At 45.4% G+C, this 24,032-nt stretch overlaps 1 protein-coding gene across 1 annotated transcript in view; it reads right to left on the bottom strand.

Annotated features, from left to right (window-relative positions):
• Positions 1-24,032, bottom strand: part of dnaaf1 (dynein axonemal assembly factor 1) — a 155,104-nt gene that overhangs the window by 43,722 nt on the left and 87,350 nt on the right. Inside the window, exon 6 of the mRNA XM_078212026.1 lies at positions 2,442-2,563. Coding sequence (XP_078068152.1) covers positions 2,442-2,563 — 122 coding nt within the window. The remainder of the gene's footprint in view (positions 1-2,441; positions 2,564-24,032) is intronic.

Here is a 24,032-nt window from a genome sequence, read left to right as displayed (position 1 = left end):
GCTCCAAGGTCCCGGGTTCGATTCCCAGCTCGGGTCACTGACTGTGTGGAGTTTGCACATTCTCCTCGTGTCTGCGTGGGTTTCCTCCGGGTGCTCCGGTTTCCTCCCACAGTCCAAAGATGTGCGGGTTAGGTTGATTGGCCAGGTTAAAAATTGCCCCTTAGAGTCCTGAGATGCGTAGGTTAGAGGGATTAGCGGGTAAATATGTGGGGGTGGGGGTAGGGGTAGGGCCTGGGTGGGATTGTGGTCGGTGCAGACTCGATGGGCCGAATGGCCTCCTTCTGCACTGTAGGGTTTCTATGATTTTTATGATTTCTATGATTCAATCCCTCCATCGACACTCAGTAGCAACAGTGTGTATTATCTGCAAGATGCATTGCAGCAATTCACCAAAGGTCCTTAGACAGCACCTTCCAAACCCACGACCATTTCCATCTAGAAGGACAAGGACAGCAGATAAACGGGAACACCACCACCTGAAGTTCCCCACCAGGCCACTCACCATCCTAACTTGGAAATATATCACTGTTCTTTTGCAGTTGCTGGGTCAAAATCCTGGAATTCCCTCCCTAATGGCATTGTGGGTCAACTCACAGAACATGGACTGCCGCGATTCAAGAAGGCAGCTCACCACTACCTTCTCAAGGGCAACTCGGGATGAGTAATAAATGCTGGCCAGCAAGGGACGCCGTTGTCCCATGAATGAATTTTTTAAAAAACATTTCACACTGCTCCTCTTGGATTAGTATATCCACATCATCCATTCCTTTGAGTATAGAGACAAAAAATTCATTTAAAACTCTTCCCATATCCTCTGCAGCTTCACACAAGTTTCCTTCTTCATCTCTGATAGGTCCCACTTTTCCCTCAACTATCCTTTTACTCTTTATATACAGGTAAAACATCGTTGGGTTTTCCTTAATCTTGCTTGTTAATATTTTTTTCATACCCTCTCTTTGATATGAGAGCAAACCTTTTCACGCAGCGATTGGTTGAGGTCTGGAATACAAACCTGGAAGCAGGTTCAATCAAGGCATTCAAAAGGGAATTAGACTGTTATTTGGAAAGGAAAAATGTGCACGATTATGGGAAATGGCACTAAGCAAATTGCTCATTGAAGAGCTGGTGCAGACACAATGGGCTGAATGGCCTCCTTCTGAACTGTAAAAAAATTTGAGATTCTCTGTGATCTTCCTCCTTGTCAAAGACAGATGCAAAGTATTCATTCAGCTATAGCTTTAAGGGAGTTTAATTATGCTAATATGAATGAGCATAAGAGTGTAAATGGTAGAGAGGGGAAGAAATTTTCAAGTGTGTTCAGGAGTATTTTCTATGTTGGTATGTTTCCAGTGGATTAAGTGTCAGGACGGTAAAATTTAGGAAACAGTGATCATAAGAATTAGGTGAGCTATGGAAAAGGACCTGGAATATTAGAGACTAAAAATATTAAACTGGAGGACAGTCAATTTAAATGGTCTGAGAAAGGTAAATCAAAGATTGGCAGGCAAACTGTAATGAAACAAGCTACATTCAGGGTACATTACCACAATGGGGAAAGGTAGGACAAACAAATACAGGGCCCAAAGAGAAAGACAGTAAGATGAAACAGAAAAGGGTGCAGAAAAGGACAGATATCAGGTTGTTATATAATTGAGAGACAGGTTGAATCTACAAGGTCCAAAGGATACGAGAAAGGAAATAAGAGATGCAAGGAAGTATATGACATGAGACTGTCAACTATGAATTAAGGGAATTAAAAAGTCTTCTGTGGGCACATAAATAGCAAATGGGTGGTAAGGGGGTGGGGCGGTAGCAATTAATGACCATAAAGGGGGGTCTCCACATGAAGGCAAAGGATACAGTGGAGGTACTAAATGCGTACTTTGCATTCGTCTTCAGCGAGGAGGAAATGCTACCAAATACATAGTAAAATAGGAGGCAGTTGAGATTCTGGATGAGCTGAAAACTGACAAAGAGAAGATACTAGAAAGTGTGGCTGTACTTAAAGATAAGTCACCAGGGCTGGATGGGATGTGTCTGTACATGAGGGAGAAATTTGCTGAGGACTGGAGAATTGAAAATGTTACACCCTTGCTCAAAGAAGGGTATAAAGATAAGCCTAGCAATTACAGGTCAGTCAGTTCAAAATCTGTGGTGAAAAAGCTTTGAGAAATGATAATCCAGAACAAAATTATCACTTGGACAAGGGTGCACTAATTAAAGAAAGCCAGCATTGATTTGCTAAAGGCAAATCATGTTTAACTGACTTGCTTGAGATTGTTTATGAAGTAACAGAGAGGGTTGATGAGGGTAAATGTAGTTGATGTGGTATTCATGGACATAAAGTTGTACTATATGCCTCATTTGCCCTTCCATCTATTTACTAGTTCTTGCAGTGAACACAGGACTTTAGCTAGCCTGTGTACTGCTCTGACACCTACCTATCTTTTGGAAAGACTGGCCTGTCATCCAGGTATGTCAGCTGATGCAGGTGCACGGTAAACACCTTCCTGTAGTTAGACATTTTCTTAATGACTTCATTCCCCATCAGATTCAACACGTGCTGTGAAAAGCAGAGTGAAAAAACAGGCATTATTGAGGACTCAGTCGGCATACTAGGCAGTACAGTGTCTCACTGTTTCTAGTACATCTGAAAACAATGCATACAGACACTTATAATAGTCAGAGAATTAGCATGCAAAGACTTTAGTGAAGTTATTAAACAAACTCCACATTCCATAACAAATCTTCCTTCCATCCTTTCTTCCTTTGTACAATACCAAGTTTTGGACAAGTTCATGTCTTCAAACTATATCTATTGAATGTGTGTGATCGCCTCGGCAGAGGCCTTGATAATTCAGACAATATGGTTCTGAAGAAGACCATATTGAACTCAAAACATTAACTCTGTTTCTCTCTCCACAGATAGTACCAGACTTGTTTAGTATTTCTACACCTTGTTTTTTTTATTTCAAACATAATGGTTACCATTTTTAAACTAAATTTGGGACAGCATGGTGGCACAGCACCAGGAACCTGGGTTCGATTCCAGCCTTGGGTGACTGTCTGTGTGGAGCTTACATGTTCTCTCCATGTCTGTGCGAGTTTCCTCCAGGTGGTCTGGTCTCCTTCCACAGTCCAAAGATGTGCAGGTTAGGTGGATTGGCCATGGGATTATGGGAATAGGGTGGGGGTGTGGGTAAGATGCTCTTTTGGAGAGTTGGTGCAGACTCAATGGGCCAAATGGGCACTGTAGGAATTCTATGATTCTCATAGAGAAGCAAGACTTGGTGCTAGTTAGAATAGGGGCTGTGCTGACCTCCATTTTGGAGAGGGTAGAACATGGGATGCTGATTAGGAGTGAGTTAAGAATAATGACGTCTCAAGATAACAAATGTGTGAAAGAGGTTGCAGTAAGAGAGGAGCTGTTGCAAGAGTGTAGTTTGGCAATGTTATGGAGGTGGAAGTGGGTAGTCTTACTGCTGGTGCAGATGTGAAGTTGGAAGCTCACTTCTGGGTCAAACATGACACCAATGTTGAACAGTTTAATTCAGCTTCAGACTGTTTCCAGGGAGAGAATATTTAGGAACTAGTTTATGGTGGAAACTGAAAGTAATAGTTTCAGCCTTCTCAATATTTAACTGGAGGAAATTTCTGCTCATTCAGTTGAAGCAGTCTGACAATTTAGAGACAGTTGGAAATGTTGAGAGAGTTGGTGGTGAGTTAGCGCCGGGTGTCATAAGTGTAAATGTGGAAACTGATGCTGTGTTTTTGGATGACATTGATGAAGGACAATATAGAGTATGTCGCAGAGTCTCGTGCTATGGAGTACTTTTTCTCCAGAGTACTTCCGTAATGTGGGCGATTAGGATAGGCAGTCACCTATCGACAGTTCCTCCAACTCAGCTTTAAAAATATTCAGTGATCCAGCCTGCACTGCCCTCCAGGGAAGAGTGTTCCACAGACACATGACCCTATGAGAGAAAAAAACCTCTCATCTCCATCTAAAATGAGACCATAATTTTTAAACAGCTTTGCCTCGTTGTAGTCTCCCAAAAGGTGAAGCATCCACCCTATCAAATACCCCTCAAGATCTTACGCTTTATTAAGATATCCTCTCATTCTTCTTAACTCCAATGTAACAGGCCCAACCTGTGCAATGTTTCCTCAATGCTTCAGGAATCAGTTGAGTAAACCTCTGAACTGCTTCTAACGCAACTCTGTCCTTTCTTAAATAAGGAGACCAGAACTGTACACGTTACCCTAAATGTGATATCACCAATATTCTTAGTCAGCGAGTAAGGTGGCATTGCTGGATCCAGTGCTGGGGAATCAGGTGGGTCAAGTGTCTGTGGGGAACATTTGGGTAGAAGTGATCAGAATTAGATTAGGAATGGAGGAACAATCTAAAGTAGAATTTCTAGATTAGAAGGCTTACTGAATGGATGAGAAGGGACCTAGCCAGGGTAAAACAAAACCATATTTTGCTGGCCTTGAGATGAAAAAAAAAGCAGTCTGGTTCCAATTAGAGCCAAAGAGGGTGAAAAATGCTCAAAGGCACAGGCAAAGACACAATGAGTACTTTATGCACATTCTCCCCATGTCTGCATGGGTTTTCTCTGGATGCTTTGGTTTCCTGCCAGAGTCCAAAGATGTGCAGGTTAGGTGGATTGGCCATGGTAAATACATGGGGCTATGGGGATAGGGTGGGATTGTGGGCCTGGGTAAGATGCTCTTTTGGAGAGTTGGGTGCAGGCTCAATGGGGTGAATGACCTCTTTTTGCACTCTATGTTCTATGGACAAAATATTTGTAGAATTAGAGGTGGTAGTGATGTGAAATAAAAGCTGAAACTGCTGGAAGTATTCAGCAGGTGAGGCAGCACCTGTGGAGAGAGAAATACAACTGTAGTTTAATATCTCCCAGCTTCTGTCCTCTCACTGACCTTTCTCCATCATTCCTTTTCCTTTCATCTGCTTAAAACCTTACATTTCAAACATTTCTGAGAAAAGTTCATTGACCTGAAATGTTAACTCAGTTTTTCTCACTTCACAGATGCTGCCTGATCTGTTGAGTATTCCCAGCACTTTGTTTTCATTTCATAATTCCAGCATCTGTGATATTTAGCTTTTTGGTTTGTGATCGAGATAATGAATGGATGATGTGAAGATTAATAGGCAGGATACATTTGGAAGGTTGGCTATGCTTAGAGTGGAGAAGTCACCTGGTCCAGATGGCTTGCGTCCCGGATTGAAAAGGGAAGTGAGTGGAGATAGCGGAAGGGTTTAGTATAATCTGCCAATCTTCCCTCGATATGGGGAAGGTGCCAGAGGATTGGAAAGTGGTAAATTTGAGACTGTTGTTCAAGAAAGGGTCCAAGAGTAGTCCTATGCCTACAGGCCGGTCCTTTAACATCTGAGGGAGGCATGTTTGTAGAAAAAGGAATCGGGGGAAAAAACACTCTCATGCACAGTTCTGAGTTAATTAAGGAGAGACTGCAGAGATCTGCAACAAATGGAGTGTGTTTGACTAATCAAACTGAATTTACTGATAAAGTAACAAAGTAACAGAGAAGGTTGATGAAGGGAATGCAGTGGATATTGTCAATATGGATTTTGAGAAAGTATTTGACCAGATATCATGTAAAAGGCTGGTTAACAAAATTGAGGTTCATGAAATAGGAGGGTTAGTGTTAACTTGGATGAAAGAATTTGGCTTAAATATAGAAAATAGTGAATCATGGTAAACAGTTGTTTTTCAGACAGGGGGGTTGGTGGGCAATGGTGTTCAGCAAGGACCAATGCTAGGAACAATTATACATAAATGAATTGGATATTGGAATACAGAGTAACATTTCAAAATTTGCCAATGATACCAAACTGGAGGAATGCCAGACAATGAGGATGATATTCAGGATACAACGAGAAGGAAAAGGAAGGCTTTTCACAAGTACAAGCGGGGCAAATAAGCGGAGGCATTAGCGAAGAATAGAGAGTGCAGGGTGGAGTTTAAGGAAGCAATTAGGAAAACAAAGAGGGGATATGAGAAAGTTCTGGCTGGTAAAAGTAGGGAAAATCCCAAGATATTCTATAAGTATATCAATGGGAAGAGAATAGCCAGGGAAAGAATAGGGCCCATTAGGGACCAAGGGGACAGTCAGTGAGTGGAACCAGAGGACAATGGTAGAGTGTTGAATGAACACTTCACTTCTGTCTTCATCCAAGAGAATGAAGAGGATGAAGATGTGGAATTCGGGGAGAGAGACTGTGAGGTTCTTGAGCAAATTGACGTAGGGAAAGACAAAGTATTGCAACCTTAAAAGTGGATATATCTCCAGGTTCATATGAATTGTGCCCTAGGCTGTTGTGGGAGGCAAGGGAGAAGATTGCAGGGGCTCTGATGCAAATTTTCAATTCCTCTCTAGCCACAGGGAAAGTGCCAGATGACTGTAGAACAACTAATGTGGTTCCGCTATTTCAGAAGTATTGTAGAGATAAACCAGGGAACTACAGATCAGTGAGTCTCATGTCAGTGGTGGGAGAAACTTCTGAAGAAGAGCATATATCTCCACTTGGAGAGGCAAGACTTGACCAGGGATAGTCAACATGGCTTTGTCACAGAGAGGTCATGCCTAACAACTTTGAATTAATTTTTTGAGGTGGTGATCAGGTGTGTAGATGAGGGTAGTGCAGTCGATGTAATTTGTATGGATTTCAGCAAAGCTTTTGACAAGGTCCCACTTGGGAGACTTGTAAAAAACGTACATGCATGTGGGATACAGGGTAATTTGATAAAGTGGATTCAAAATTGGCTCAGTTGTAGGAGACAGAGGGTGATGACAGAAGGCTGCTTTGGTGACTGGAAGCCAGTGTCCAGCGGCGGACCACAGGGATCTGGGTTGGATTCCCGATTATTCGTCCTTTATATAAAATACATAGATGTCTATGTGGGGGGTAAAATTAGTAAGTTTGCGGATGACACAAAGATTGGCCTGGTGGTTAATATTGAGGTTGTGTGTCTTGGGCTACAAGAAGAACAAAGAACAATACAGCACAGGAACAGGCCCTTCGGCCCTCCAAGCCCGCGCCGCTCCCCGGTCCAGGATTGAATCCTGAATCCAGGATCCCCGCCCAATTTTCCAGCCTATCTACATACCAATATCCTATCCACCGAGCTGCCCCTCACAGCTACGATGCTTTGTTCATTACAACCTATTAACTCACCCCCACCCTCCTATTCCAGACCATGTGATCCCCAGGGAGAGGCGAAAACCCAGAGTGAAAAACCCCAGGGCCAATATGGGGAAAAAAAAAATCTGGGAAATTCCTCTCCGACCCCCTGAGGTGATCGAAACGAGTCCAGGAGATCACAATGGCCCTGATCGGAAAATGCTTCCCAACCCTAGTCATTTCCACTTCCATGAACACCATATGAATTCCCTGCCCCCGAGACAGGTTCCCAACTATCCGCAGTCTCGCTCTGTACTGGCACCAGCAAGATGATCATAGAAATATGGATTTTGGATATGGATGGGATGGTAAAATGAGCAGATAACTGGCAGATGGAATTTATCCCTGGAAAGTGTGAGGTGATACACTTTGGAAGGAGTAATTTGGAAAGGAAGTTTTCAATAAATGGCAGATCACTAGGAAGTTCTGTGGAACAAAAGGACCTTGGTGTGTTTGTTCACGGATCTCTGAAAGTGGAAGGGCACGTTAGTGGGGTGGTGAAAAAGGCATATTGGACACTTACCTTTATCAATTGAGGCACAGATTATAAAAGCAAGGAAGTCATGTTGGAGTTCATGTAGAATTTTGATGAGACCACAGCTAGAGTACTGTGTGCAGTTCTGGTCACCACATTATAGGAAGGATGTGATTGCACTGAAGAGGGTGCAGAGGAGATTCACCAGGATGCTGCCTGGGATGGAACATTGAAGTTATGAAGAGAGGTTCAATAGGCTTGAGTTGTTTTCGTCGGAGCAGGGAAGACTGAGCGACCTTATCGAAGTGTTCAAGATTTTGAGGCCATAGACAGAGTCGATAAGGAGCAGCTGGGTTCCCCTTAGTTGAAGGGTCATTAACGAGGGGGACATAGGTTCAAGGTGAGGGGCAGGAGGTTTAGGGGGGGATGTGAGGAAAACGTTTTTTACCCAGAAAGTGGTCGAGAACGTGTTACGTGGGAGGATGGTCACATCCTTTAAAAAGTACCTGTACGAGCACTTGGCACGTCATAACATTCAAGTCTATGGGCCAAGTGCTGGTAGATGGGATTAGGTAGGAGTTCAGGTGTTTCTAATGTGTCAGCGCAGACTCTATGGTCTGAAGGATCTCTTCTGCACTGTATGATTCGACTATAATTGACTATAACAGGACACAGATTGGCTAAGGGAATGAGCAGACAAGTGGCAGATGGATTTTAACAGGGAAGTAGGTGGTGATGCATTTTACCAGAAGGAAAAGGGAGAGGAAATGTTGACTTAATGGCACAGTATGCGGGGACAGAGGAACAAGGGAGTTCATGTACACAAATTCTTTACTGATTTATGGGATGTGGGTGTTGGTGGCATAATCCTACATGTGTTGCCCATCCCTAATTGCTCTTGAATTGAACATTTCAGTGGACAGTTAAGAGCCAATGGCATTCTGTGGGGTCTGGAGTCACATGTAGGCCAGACCAGGTAAGGTTGGCAGGTTTTCTTCCCTAAAAGATATTAGTGAACCACATAGGTCTTTATGACAATCTTTGAAGGTGGCCAGTAATATTGAGAAAATAGTCAGCAAAGTATATATGATTTTTAGCTTCATAAATAAAGGTATTGTGTACAAAATCAGGGGTGTTTTGTTGAATCATTATAAAGCTCTGGTTAGGTCACCACTAAAAATTTGTCTCTAGTTCTGGTCATCACTTTAAGAAGGATGTAAGGATCCTTGACAGGGTACAGAAGAGAATTATCAGGATGGTTCCAGGGATGAGTGAATTTAGCTACACTGTTAGTTTGGGGAAGCTGGCTGGGGTTGTTCTCCTTGTAGTAAAGGAGATTGAGTGAAGATTTGATAGAGGTGTACAAGATCATGATAGGTTTAGATAAGGTAGCTAAAGAAAAGCTATTCACTTAACTGATGGGACAAAGACTAGAAGACACAGATGTGTGCACGCAGATTTTGTGCAAGAGATCCAGGGGGATTGTTCCACTGGAGCAACCAGAGAGAGAGTGATTTGAGGCAGGAGTGCTGGTGAGAGATTTATTTATTTAGTCAGTTAGTGTGTTTTTTTTGGCCTTTACTTTTGTAGTAGTATTTTTCTTAAGTTTAAAGTGAAAACCGGAAGTGGGCTGCTAAGGAGTCTGGGAAGGGTTTTTTAAGCACGCGAAGTATAAAAGGGAGGCCGCAGTATACAGTGGGCAGCGTCGGGAGTGGGCAGGGGAGTGAGTGGGAAGCAGAGTGTGAGCTATAAGGGCTTTGGCTCACAGGGCTTCGGGGGACAGGGCGAGCAGGGGTGAGTTTTATCATTCTTGTTTACTTTTCTGTGTGCCTTGGTATAAAGGGGCAAATATGGGTGTGAAGCCACTGTGTTGTTCCCAGTGTAGGATGTGGGAGGTCCTGGAGGCACCTGGCCTCCCGGACATCCACATCTGTGAGGGGTGCGTCGAGCTGCGGTTCCTGAGGGACCGTGTTAAGGAACTGGAACTGCTCGAGGATCTTAGGCTGTTAAGGGAGAATGAGGAGGTGATAGACAAGAGCTATCATCAGGTGGTCACACCAGGGCCACGGGTGGAGGCCAAGTGGGTGACGGCCAGGAAGGGTAAAGCTTGGGTGATTGAGAGCACCCCGGTGGATGTGCCTCTACACAACAAGTACTCCTGCCTGAGTACTGCTGGGGGGAACAGCCCGCCTGGGGGAAGCAGCAGTGGCCGTGTCTCCGGAGTGGAGTCTGGCCCTGTAACTCAGAGGGCTAAGGAAAAGGGGAGGAAGGCAGTGTTAATTGGGGACTCGACGGTAAGGGGGTCGGGCAGGCGTTTTTGCGGACACAGGCGGGAGTCTCGGATGGTGATCTGCCTCCCTGGGGCCAGGATCCAGGATGTCGCTGGTCGATTCCCGGAAATCCTGAGGGGGGAGGGAGAGGAGCCAGAGGTAGCGGTACATATTGGTACCGCTGATGTGGGAAGGAAGTGGGAAGGGGTCATGAAAAGAGAGTATAGTGAATTAGGGTGACAGCTGAGAAGGGGGAAAGCAAAGGTAGTAATCTCAGGATTGTTGCCTGTGCCACGGGAGGGTGAGGGCAGGTATGGAGTGAGGTGGAGGATGAATGTGTGACTGAGGGACTGGTGCAGGGGTCAGGGATTCAGGTTCCTGGACCATTGGGACCTCTTTAGGGGCAGGTGTGACCTGTACACAAAAAACGGGTGGCACTTGAATCCCAGGGGGACAAATATCCTGGCGGGAAGGTTGGCTAAGGCTACTGGGGAGAGTTTAAACTAGATAGGTTGGGGGGGGAGGGGATCGAGACGAGATGATTGGGAGCGAGGAAGTTAGCTCGCAAACAGAGAAGGGTTATAGATGGTGCAAGAGGGAGGATGGACGGGGGATAGAGAAGGGGCGAGCTCAGACCAAAGGATTGAGATGTGTTTACTTTAATGCCAGGAGTATAGTGAATAAAGGGGATGAGCTCAGAGCGTGGATTGATGCCTGGAAGTGTGATGTGGTGGCCATTACGGAGACTTGGATGTCTCAGGGACAGGACTGGATACTCTAGGTGCCAGGATTCAGATGTTTCAGGAAGGACAGGGAGGGAGGCAAGAGAGGGGGTGGAGTGGCACTGCTGATCAGGGATAGTGTCACAGCTGTAGAGAAGGTGTATGCTGTGGAGGGATTTTCCACAGAGTCCCTGTGGGTGGAAGTTCGGAGTGGGAAGGGGTCGATCACTTTGCTGGGAGTTTTCTATAGGCCGCCCAATAGTGACAGGGAGGTGGAGGAGCAGATAGGGAAACAGATCTTGGAGAGTTGCAATCATAGCAGAGTTGTTGTGATGGGAGACTTTAATTTCCCAAACATAGATTGGAATATCCCTAGGGTAAGGGGATTGGATGGGGAGGAGTTCGTTAGGTGTGTTCAGGAGGGTTTCCTGACACAGCATGTGGACAAGCCTACAAGAGGAGAGGCTGTACTTGATCTGATACTGACCAATGAACCTGGATAGGTGTCAGATCTCTCAGTGGGAGAGCATCTTGGGGATAGCGATCAGAACTCTATCTCCTTTATGCTTGCATTGGAAAAAGAGAGGATCAGGCAAGCTAGGAAAGCGTTTATATGGAGTAAGGGGAAATATGAAGACATAAGGCAGCAAATTAGGGGAGTAAATTGGAAGGAGGTATTCTCGGGGAAATCTACTGAAGAGAGGTGGCAGTTTTTCAAGGAATGTCTGTCTAGGGTTCTAGGAGGATCGCAACAGACACCTCCAGACGCTGAAAGATGCCCTCATAAGAACAGGATATGGCGCTCGACTCATCGATCAACAGTTCCGACGCGCCACAGCGAAAAACCGCACCGACCTCCTCAGAAGACAAACACGGGACACGGTGGACAGAGTACCCTTCATCGTCCAGTACTTCCCCGGAGCGGAGAAGCTACGGCATCTCCTCCGGAGCCTTCAACATGTCATTGATGAAGACGAACATCTCGCCAAGGCCATCCCCACACCCCCACTTCTTGCCTTCAAACAACCACGCAACCTCAGACAGACCATTGTCCGCAGCAAACTACCCAGACTTCAGGAGAACAGTGACCACGACACCACACAACCCTGCCACAGCAACCTCTGCAAGACGTGCCGGATCATCGACACGGATGCCATCATCTCACGTGAGAACACCATCTACCAGGTACACGGTACCTACTCTTGCAACTCGGCCAACGTTGTCTACCTGATACGCTGCAAGAAAGGATGTCCCGAGGCATGGTACATTGGGGAAACCATGCAGACGCTACGACAACGGATGAATGAACACCACTCGACAATCACCAGGCAAGACTGTTCTCTTCCTGTGGGGGAGCACTTCAGCAGTCACGGGCATTCAGCCTTGGATCTTCAGGTAAGCGTTCTCCAAGGCGGCCTTCACGACACACGACAGCGCAGAGTCGCTGAGCAGAAACTGATAGCCAAGTTCCGCACACATGAGGACGGCCTAAACCGGGATGTTGGATTTATGTCACATTATCAGTAACCCCCACAGCTTGCCTCCTGGACTTGCAGAATTCCACAAGCTGTTCTGTCTGGAGACAATACACATCTCTTTAACCTGTGTTGAATGCTCCCTCCACCCACATTGTCTGTACATTTAAGACCTGGGTGGCTGTAGAGATTTGCATTCTAATCAGTATTCTGTAATTTGATTTCTGTGTCTGTGCCCTGTTTGAGAACAGATATCCACTCCATCTGACGAAGGAGCTCTGCTCCGAAAGCTTATGGTATTTGCTACCAAATAAGCCTGTTGGACTTTAACCTGGTGTTGTGAGACTTCTTACTGTGTCTAGAGTTCCACAGGACAATGTTCCGAGCAGACAGGGAGGAGTTGGTAGGTTAAAGGAACCGTGGTGCACGAAAACTGTGCGGGACCAAGTCGAGAAGAAAAGGAAAGCGGACAAAAGGTTCAGAGAGCTTGGCGAAGATAGGGATCTAGATGAGCATACGGCTTGTAGGAAGGGACTAAAGAAGGAAATTAGGAGAGCTAGAAGGGGTCACGAGAAGGCCTTGGCGAGTAGAATTAGGGAAAACCTTATGGCGTTCTATAAATATGTGAAGAGTAAAAGGACGTGACGCGAAGGAATAGGGCCTATAAAAGGTGAAGGTGGGAAAATCTGTACGGACCCAGTGGAAATGGCAGAGGTGCTTAATGAGTATTTTGCCTCGGTTTTCACAGAGGAGAAGGACATGGGTGGATGTACTGTGGGCTTGCGGTGGACTGAAAAGATTGAGTATGTGGACTTAAACAAAGAGGTTGTGCTGGGATCTTTCAATGGCATCAAGATAGATAAGTCGCCGGGTCCGGATGGGATGTACCCCAGGTTACTGTGGGAGGCGAGGGAAGAGATTGCAGAGCCTCTGGCGATGATCTTTGCATCGATGATGGAGACGGGAGAGGTGCCGGAGGATTGGAGGATTGCGGATGTGGTTCCTATTTTAAAGAAGGGGAATAGGGATAGACCAGGAAATTACCGACCGGTGAGTCTAACCTCAGTGGTTGGTAAGCTGATGGAGAAGATCCTGAGGGACAAGATTTATGAGCATTTAGAGAGGTTTAGTATGCTCAAGAATACTCAGCATGGCTTTGTCAAGGGCAGATCGTGCCTTACGAGCCTGGTGGAGTTCTTCGAAAATGTGACTAAACACATTGACGAAGAGAAAGCGGTAGATGTGGTTTATATGGATTTTAGCAAGGCGTTCGATAAGGTCCCCCATGCAAGGCTTCTCGAAAAAGTGAGAGGGCATGGGATCCAAGGGGCTGCTGCCCTGTGGATCCAGAACTGGCTTTCCCAAAGGAGGCAGAGAGTGTGTATAGATGGGTCTTTTTCTATTTGGAGGTCGGTCACCAGTGGTGTGCCCCAGGGATCTGTTCTGGGACTCTTGCTGTTTGTCATTTTCATAAATGACCTGGGTGAGGAAGTGGAGGGATGGGTTGGTAAGTTTGCCGACGACACGAAGGTTGGTGGGGTTGTGGAAAGTCTGGAGGGATGTCAGAAGTTACAGAGGGACATAGATAGGATGCAAGACTGGGCGGAAAAGTGGCAGATGGACTTCAACCCAGATAAATGCAGCGTGGTCCATTTTGGTAGGTCAAATGGGATGAAGGAGTACAATATAAAGGGAAAGACTCTTAGTTCGGTAGAGGATCAGAAGGACCTTGGGGTCCGGGTCCATAGGACTCTAAAATCGGCCCTGCAGGTGGAGGTGGTGGTTAAGAAGGCATATGGTGTGCTGGCCTTTATCAATCGAGGGATTGAGTTTAGGAGTCCGGGGATAATGATGCAGCTATATAAGACCCTCGTCAGACCCCACTTGGACTACTGTGCTCAGTTCTGGTCGCCTCATTACAGGAAGGATGTGGAAAAGATTGAAAGGGTGCAGAGGAGATTTACAAGGATGTTGCCTAGATTGAGTGGCATGCCTTATGAGGATACGCTGAAGGAGCTCGGTCTTTTCTCCTTGGAGAGACGTAGGATGAGAGGAGACCTAATAGAGGTATATAAGATGTTGAGAGGCATAGATCGGGTGGACTCTCAGAGGTTTTTTCCCAGGGTGGAAATGGCTGCTACGAGAGGACACAGGTTTAAGGTGCTGGGGGGTAGGTACAGGGGAAATGTGAGGGGGAAGTTTTTCACACAGAGGGTGGTGGGCGAGCGGAATCGGCTGCCGTCAGTGGTGGTGGAGGCAAACTCAATAGGGTCTTTTAGGAGACTCTTGGATGAGTACATGGGACTTAATAGGATGGAGGATTATAGGTAGGCCTAAAAGGTAGGGATATGTTCGGCACAACTTGTGGGGCCGAAGGTCCTGTTTTGTGTTGTAGTTTTCTATGTTTCTAAAGAAGAACTATTTTTCGGAGTGATAATGACTTGGAACTTGCTAACTATGAGGGTGGTGAAAACAGAGGTGATGAATGATTTCAAAAGGAAAACTGAATAGACACACAAGGTAAATAATTTTGAAAGGCTACAAGGATAGAATGGAGAATGGAATTGACAGAATTTTTCCACAGAGTGCCCCATCTTTGTGCAATTCTGACTCTGATAATAGAAGGATGGCCAAAATAGATCCTTGGGGGACAATGGGAGTCACTATATGGGAGCAGAAAGAGAAGCCAATGCCAATGATTCTCTGGTTATGATGAGAGATGTAAGAACAGAACCAGGCAAGTATGGTGTTCCAGGAAAGATGGGCATAGCTTTGGGTGTCTTCAACATGCTCAAGGACTTTGGAGAGGGGGGAAAATGTTGGGGTGATAGAACAGAGAGGTTAAGGGGGGCTTCATGACAGCAAGTTTGAAGGAGGGAGTCATAGTACCCGAGGAGAGTGAATTGTTAACAACATTGACTAATATGGGAACCAGAAAGCAAAGTTACATGGTCAGTAGTTCAGGGTGGCACAGTGGTTAGCACTGAGGTCAATTCTGGCCTTGGATGACTGTGTGGAGTTTGCACGTTCTCCCCATGTCTGTGTAGGGTTCCTCTGGGGGTTCCGGTTTCCTCCCACAGTCCAAAGATGTATAGGTGAGGTGGGTTGCCCATGCTAAATTACACTTTAATCCAGAGATGTTTAGGTCAGGTGGATTAACCATGGTAAATGATGGAGTTATGGGGATAGGGTGGGGCAGTGAGCCTGGGTAGAGTGCTCTTTCGAAGGCTCAGTGGAGACTCAATGGGCCAAATTACCTCCTCCTGCACTGTAGGAATTCTATTGATTCAATGGTTGGAAATGGGGTCAAGGAGCAGAAGGTGGATCTCATGGACAAATGAGTTCAGAACCAATACGAGAGGAGATAGGAAAGAAACTACAGAAAGATACAAGTTCAAGGCTAAGGGGAAGTTTGGCCCTGGCTAGTGCAAGGGAGGGACCAGGAAGAGATAGCTGATCAGATGGTCTCAATTTTAGTAACAAAGTCGTTCCTGAGCTTCTTGCCCATGTTGGAGGTGAGGCTGGAGGAAGCGGGAGAGGTGGTTTATGAAGTTGGATTGTAGTCGGGAAAAAATAATCCTGGGACAGTGAGCAGTTTTCAGAGATGAGAATAGGATCCCTTAATGCTTACTGTGGTCCAGCCAGATCTGGCAGTGAATTCCTAAAACGGTTGTCGTTCCATATCTGTTAAGGGACTGGAGATAAGAGTTGTACTGGGGGAAATGACCATGGTGAGAGAAAGTAATAGCTCTAATGAGACAACAACATCAAAGATGGAGGTAAGAGTGTGGTTGAATATATTGTAGCTACAGAAATGTCCTGGAGAATGGAAGACCAAAGAGTAGACAACTGGGAGTTTGAGAGTGCAGAATGAATTGGAAAAGAGTTGTTTCATAGAATCATAGAAACCCTACAGTGCAGAAGGAGGCCATTCGGCCCATCGAGTCCGCACCGACCACAATCCCACCCAGGCCCTACCCCCACACATTTACCCGCTAATCCCTCTAACCTATGCATCCCAGGACTCTAAGGGGCAATTTTTAACCTGGCCAATCAACCTAACCCGCACGTCTTTGGACTGTGGGAGGAAACCGGAGCACCCGGAGGAAACCCACGCAGACACGAGGAGAATGTGCAAACTCCACACAGACAGTGACCCGAGCCGGGAATCGAACCCGGGACCCTGGAGCTGTGAAGCAGCAGTGCTAACCACTGTGCTACCGTGCCGCCCAGAAGGAAATATGATAAAGTGAGATGTGGGTGAAGAGCAATACAGCCTCTATTTTCTTTCTATTGTGCATGGCCTATTCATTTAATTGCATGTTTTTTTTATTCATTCGAGGGACATGGATGTCACTGGCTGGCCAGCATTTATTGCCATAAGATCATAAGACATAGGAGCAGAATTAGGCCACTCGGCCCATCGAGTCTGCTCTGCCATTCAATCATGGCTGATACTTTTCTCATCCCCATTCTCCTGCCTTATCCACATGACCTCTGATTCACTTATTAATCAAGAACCTATCTCTGTCTTAAACACACTCAGTGACCTGGCCTCCACAGCCTTCTGCGGCAGAGTTCCACAGATTCACCACTCTCTGGTTGAAGAAATTCCTCCTCATCTCTGTTTTAAAGGATTGTCCCTTAAGCCTGAAGTTGTGCCCTCTGATTCTAGTTTTTCCTACGAGTGGAAACATCCACTCCACATCCACTCTATCCGGACCTTGCAGTATCCAGTAAGTTTCAATAAGATTCCCCCTCATCATTTTAAACTCCAACGTGTACAGACCCAGAGTCCTCAACCTTTCCTCCAAAGATAAGCTCTTCATAGAACTAACAGCGCAGTACAGGCCCTTCGGCCCTCGATGTTGCGCCGACCAGTGGAACCAATCTAAAGCCCCTCTAATCTACACTATTCCAATATTATCCATATGTTTATCCAATAACCATTTGAATGCTCTTAATGTTGACGAGTCTACTACTGCTGCAGGCAGGGCATTCCACGCCCTTACTACTCTCTGAGTAAAGAACCTACCTCTAACATCTGACCTATATCTCTCACCCCTCAATTTAAAGCTATGTCCCCTCGTGCTAGTTCTCACTATCCACCCTATCTAATCCTCTGATCATCTTGTATGCCACTATTAAGTCACCTCTTAACCTTCACTCTAACGAAAACAACCTCAAGCCCCGCAGCCTTTCCTCATACGATTTTCCCACCATACTAGGCAACATCCTGGTAAATCTCCTCTGCACCCTTTCCAACACTTCCACATCTTTCCTATAATACGGCGACCAGAACTGTACGCAATACTCCAAATGCGGCCGCACCAGAGTTTTGTACAGTTGCAGCATGACCTCCTGGCTCCGAAATTCAATCCCTCTACCAATAAAAGCTAACACACCGTACGCCTTCTTAACAACCCTATCAACCTGGGTGCCAACTTTCAGGGATCTATGCACATGGACACCCAGATCTCTCTGTTCATCCACACTACCCCAAGTATCTTACCATTAGCCCAGTACTCTTTATTCCTATTACTCCTTCCAAAGTGAATCACCTCACACTTTTCCGCATTAAACTCCATTTGCCACCTCTCAGCCCAGCTCTGCAGCTTATCTATGTCCCTCTGTAACCTGCCACTTCCCTCCGCACTGTCTACAACTCCACCGACTTTAGTGTCATCCGCAAATTTACTAATCCATCCTTCCACGCCCTCATCCAGGTCATTAATAAAAATGACAAACAGCAGTGGCCCCAAAACAGATCCTTCCGGTACACCACTAGTAACTGAACTCCAGGATGAATATTTCCCATCAACTAACACCCTTTGTTTTCTTACAGCTAGCCAATTCCTGATCCAAACCACTAAATCACCCTCAATCCCATGTGTCCGTATTTTCTGCAAAAGCTTACCATGGGGAACCTTATCAAATGCTTTGCTGAAATCCATATACACCACATCAACCGCTTTACATTCATCCACCTCTTTGGTCACCTTCTCAAAGAACTCAATATGGTTTGTGAGGCACGATCTACCCTTCACAAAACTGTGCTGACTATCCCTAATCAAATTATTCCTTTCTAGGTGATTATAAATCCTATCTCTTATAATCCTTTCCAATATTCATTCCAGGGATCATTCCTGTGAACCTCCTCTGGACCCTTTCCAAGGCCAGCACATCCTCCCTTAGATACGGGGCCCAAAACTGCTCACAATACTCCAAATGGGGTCTGACCAGAGCCTTATAAAGCCTCAGAAGTGCATCCCTGCTCTTGTATTCTAGCTCTCTCGACATGAATGCTAACATCACATTTGCCTTCTTAACTGACTCCCAAGTCCCTTTGTGTTTCTGATTTCCTAAGCATTTAGAAAATCACCTATACTTCCATTCCTCCTTCCAAAGTGCATAACCTCACACTTTTCCACATTGTATTCCATCTGCCACTTCTTTCCCACTCTCCTAACCTGTCCAAGTCCTTCTGCAGACCCCCTGCTTCCTCAATACTATCTGTCCCTCTACATATCTTTGTATCATCTGCAAACTTAGCAACAATGCCTTCAGTTCCTTCCTCCAAATCGTTAATGTATATTGTGAAAAGTTGTGGTCCAAGCACCGACCCCTGAGGCACACCATTAGTCACCGGCTACCATCCTTAAAAAGACCCTTTTATCCCCACTCTCTGCCAGTCAGCCAATCTTCTATCCATGCCAGGATCTTGCCCTTAACACGATGGGCGCTTAACATATTTAACAGTTTCCTAGGTGGCACCTTGTCAAAGGTCTTCTGGAAATCTAAATAAATCATGTCCACTGGTTCTCCTTTACCTAACTTCCTTGTTACCTCCTCAAAGAACTCTAACAGATTTGTCAGACATGACCTCCCCTTGACAAAGTCATGCTGACTCAGTCCTTCTTTATCATGCACTTCCAGTCCTCTGCAATCTCGTCTTTAATAACGGACTCTAAAATCTTCCCAATGACCAAAGTCAGACTAACCGGCCTATAATTTCCTGTCTGCTGCCTCCCTCCCTTCTTAAACAGCGGTGTTACATTAGCTACTTTCCAGTCCTCTGGTACCCTCCCTGCCATGATGTCGAGATGCCGGCGTTGGACTGGGGTGAACACAGTAAGAGTTTTAAAAACACCAGGTTAAAGTCCAACAGGTTTATTTGGTAGCAAATACCATTAGCTTTCGGAGCACTGCTCCTTCATCAGATGGAGTGGAAATGTGAGCACATTTCCACTCCATCTGACGAAGGAGCAGCACTCCGAAAGCTAATGGTATTTGCTACCAAATAAACCTGTTGGACTTTAACCTGGCGTTGTTAAAACTCTTACCGTACCCTCCCTGCCTCCAGTGGTTCCTGAAAGATCACCACCAATGCCTCCACAATTTCCTCAGCTATCTCTTTTAGAACTCTGGGGTGTAGTTCATCCGGTTCAGGTGATTTATCCACTTTCAGACCTTTGTTTCCCCAGAACCTTCTCCTTAGTGATGGCCACTACACTCGCTTGTGCCTCCTGGAGCTCTGGCATCCCACTGGTGTCTTCCACTGTTGCAAAGTAACTAAGATGCAAAGACTGATGCAAAATAACTATTCAGTTTCTCTGCCATTGCTTTGTTTCCTATTATTACTTCTCCAGCCTCATCTTAGTGGTCCAATGGCTATTTTTGCCTCTTTTACCTTTTATAAATTGGAAAAACCTCTTCCTATCTTCTTTTATATTACTAGCTAGCTTACACTCACATTTCATCTTCTCCCCCCTTATTGCTTTTTTAAGTTGTCCTCTGCTCACTTTTAAAGGATTCCCAATCCTCTGACTTCCCACCAACCCTTGCTACTTTGTATGCTTTTTCTTTTGCTTTTATGCTGCCCTTGACTTCCCTCGTCAGCCATGGATGCCTCGTCCTCCCCTTAGCATGTTTCCCCCTCCTTGGGATGAATTTTTGTTGTACCTCCCGAATACCCCCCAAAAACTCCTGCCATTGCTGTTCCACTGTCTTCCCTGCCAGGCTCCCTTTCCAGTCAACTCTGGCCAGCTCCTCCCTCATGTCTTTGTAGTTACCTTTATTTAATTGTAATACCGTTACATCTGATTCCAGCTTCTCCCTCTCAAACTGCAGGGTAAATTATATCATATTGTGGTCATTGCCTCCCAAGGGTTCCTTCACCTTAAGTTCCCTAATCAAGTCTGCCTCATTGCACATCACTAAATCCAGAATTGCCTGTTCCCTAGTAGGCTTTGGGTAGAATTGCCCATCTCTAGTTGCCCGAGGGCAGTTGAGAGTCAACCACATTGCTGTGGCTCTGGAGTCACATGTAGGCCAGACCAGGTAAGGATGGCAGATTTCCTTCCCTAAAGCACATTAGTGAACCAATGTTGTATTTTAAAGGACATGATTTGTGCACAGTCTGTGTAGCAACACTCAAGTTGTTGTGTAGCACTCACATTGGTGAAGAGTGATTACAAAAAGTGATTAGAAATCACCATATTGAGACCAGAAAAGTCGCAAGACAATTTGCAATTGCAAGCTCAAGAGGGTGGCCATTGAATATGGGTTGGGGGCTTTACATGGAGGGAGAAATTAAAGAAGATAGGAAAACAGTGAACAGTAAGGAGAGAAAACATGATGAATCACAGAAATTGCTTGGAGTAGAGGCTGAGGGAGGAAAGGTCATGACCTGAAATATTAACTCTGTTTCTCTCCTCACAGGTGCTGCCAGACCTGCTGAATATTTCCAACATTTTCTGTCTTTATGTCAGATTTCCAACATTTGTAGTATTTAGCTTTTATACTGTGAAGGATAGAGAGGAGATTGACAAGATTAGCCACAAAATGGTATGTTGGATAGGCAGGTCAGTGAGAGTGTAGGATGGGACAGTTGATGTTTCTGCTCATAAGGAACAAATGCCTCATTCAGCCCTTTTGGTTGATGTAAAAAGAGACAAAGAAAGATGATGTACACAAGTGGCACAGTGGTTAGCACAGCATCAGGGGCCCGAGTTTGATTCCCAGATTGGGCGACTGTATGGAGTTTGCACATTCTCCCTAGGTCTGAGTGGGTTTCCTCCCACAGTCCAAAGGTGTGCAGGTTAGGTTGATTGGCCGTGCTAAAATGCCCCTTAGTGTCAGGGGGTTAGCAGGATAAATAAGTTGGGTTATTAGGATAAGGCCTGGGTGGGATTGTGATCGGTGCAGACTCGATGGGCCAAATGGCTCTCTCTACACGTAGGAATTCTATGATACACTTATCTGAGAGGGAATCAAACCTGAGACAGCAACAGGTGAATAGGAGAGATGAGGGGAGAGTATCTGAGAGGGAAGAGATGAAAGAAGACATGACAATAGAGAACAGTGTCTATGAGGGTTAAAGAGAGAAGTAAAAAGAGCCCACTGTTATTTGTCATTTATATTAATGATTTGGATGAGAATATAGGGGGCATGGTTAGTAAGTTTGCAGATGACACCAAGATTGGTGGCATAGTGGACAGTGAAGAAAGTTATCTCCGATTGCAACGGGATCTTGATCAATTGGGCCAGTGGGCTGATGAATGGCAGATGGAGTTTAATTTAGACAAATGAGAGGTGATGCATTTTGGTAGATTGAACCAGGGCAAGACTTAGTTAATGGTAGGGCGTTGGAGAGAGTTACAGAACAAAGAGATCTAGGGGTACATGTTCATATCTCCTTGAAAGTGGAGTCACAGGTGGACAGAGTGGTGAAGAAGACATTTGGCATGCTTGGTTTCATCAGTCAGAACATTGAATACAGGAGTTGGGAAGTTGTACAAGACATTGGTAAGGCCACACTTGGAATACTGTGTACAGTTCTGGTCACCCTATTATAGAAAGGATATTATTAAACTAGAAAGAGTGCAGAAAAGATTTAGTAGGATGCTACCGGGACTTGATGGATTGAGTTATAAGGAGAGGCTGAATAGACTGGGACTTTTTTCTCTGGAGTGTAGGAGGCTGAGGGGTGACCTTATAGAGGTCTATAAAATAATGAGGGGCATAGATCAGCTAGATAGTCAATATCTTTTCCCAAAGGTAAGGGAGTCTAAAACTAGGGAGCATAGGTTTAAGGTGAGAGGGGAGAGATACAAAAGTGTCCAGAGGGTCAATTTTTTCACACAGAGGGTGGTGAGTGTCTGGAACAAGCTGCCAGAGGTAGTAGTAGAGGCAGGTACAATTTTATCTTTTAAAAAGCATTTAGATAGTTACATGGGTACGATGGGTATGGAGGGATAGGGGCCAAATGTGGACAATTGGGATTAGTTTAGGGGTTTTTTAAAAAAAGGGCAGCATGGACAAGTAGGGCCGAAGGGCCTGTTTCCATGCTCTAAACCTCTATGACTCTATAAAAAGAGAAAGAAAAATGGAAATGGAAGCGATGGGTTTGGGTCTGGAGTAGCATTTTGCCGATTGTTCAAGCACAGCCATTCGCGAGAGGACATGGGCTTGGTTACCTTGCAATTATTAGGATGAATATAGAATATCCTGATATTAAATGAGGGAGAGAGAGGAGACAAGAGGAGAGTTAAAATCAAGAGTTCCATGGTGGAATAAAGTTGACACGAGGAGGGTGGAATCAGCTTGAAATATCCACCGCGGCACGGTAGCACAGTGGTTAGCACTGCTGCTTCACAGCTCCAGGGTCCCGGGTTCGATTCCCGGCTCGGGTCACTGTCTGTGTGGAGTTTGCACATTCTCCTCGTGTTTGCGTGGGTTTCCTCCGGGTGCTCCGGTTTCCTCCCACAGTCCAAAGATGTGCGGGTTAGGTTGATTGGCCAGGTTAAAATTGCCCCTGAGATGCGTAGGTTAGAGGGATTAGTGGGTAAATATGTGGGGGTAGGGCCTGGGTGGGATTGTGGTCGGTGCAGACTCGATGGGCCGAATGGCCTCCTTCTGCACTGTAGGGTTTCTATGATTTCTATGAAACTGTTAATGGAAGGATAAGGGAATAAAATCAAACTATTGCCTCGGTCCCGTAGGTCTGAAAATACCTGATCCTGTCAGGTCTCAGAAATTAGGCAGTCAGGCCTGGCTTGGGAAAGTGCCTGGGAATATCAGGTGCGGAAGGCTTTTCTTATGAACAGGGTCTCCTCACTGTTCTGCACACTGACACTGTTTTCATTTGGCAGTTGGTTTTGCGGATTGTTTAAGCACATCCATTCTCTCTCTCTCCTTGCAGCAAACTGGGGGTGTGGGACACATTTATCCGTGTGTGGAGGGTCTACATCATCTGGTCTGAATTGGGCAAAGGTGATTTGAGACTTTTAGAATAGGGAGAAGGAAGATTTCCTTTCTTGCATTCATTTCAACCCTTTCATGACTATTTCAAAATGTTTTACAGCCAATGAAGAGCTTTTGAAGTTTAGTCACTGTTGCAATACAGGAAACACAACAGCCAATTTGCGGACACATTCTCACAAACAGCAATGCGATAATGACCAGATAATCTGTTCTTTTGATATTGATTGAAAGACAAAGATTGGCCTGGAAACTGGGACTAAGTCACATGCTCTTATTCAAAATAGTGTCTCCACTTAGAGTAGATGGGCCCTGGCTATAACTTCTGACCCCAAAGATGCACCTCCAACAGTGCCGCACTCCCTGGATTGTCAGTTTTGTTTTTGGATTTGGACAGCAACTTTGTGTTAGAAGTAGGAGTGTTATCCACAACTACAATCAGCAATGCCTATGCACACACTAGACTATGAATAAAACAGATAAGGACGGCGTTTTTTTGCCCAGTTTTACAGTTCAGTAGATTAGGGACTCAGCCCCAGTACCGAACAGGAGCTTGTCAGGGCAGAGTCTTCACTCAGCCCAATCATCTTTAGCTGCTTT

This window comes from Mustelus asterias, chromosome 4 (genome assembly GCF_964213995.1).
Source record: "Mustelus asterias chromosome 4, sMusAst1.hap1.1, whole genome shotgun sequence".
In the NCBI taxonomy this organism is placed as follows: domain Eukaryota; kingdom Metazoa; phylum Chordata; class Chondrichthyes; order Carcharhiniformes; family Triakidae; genus Mustelus; species Mustelus asterias.
The sequence above is the reverse complement of the archived record's forward strand: the minus strand, read 5'-3'. Positions and strand labels throughout refer to the sequence as shown.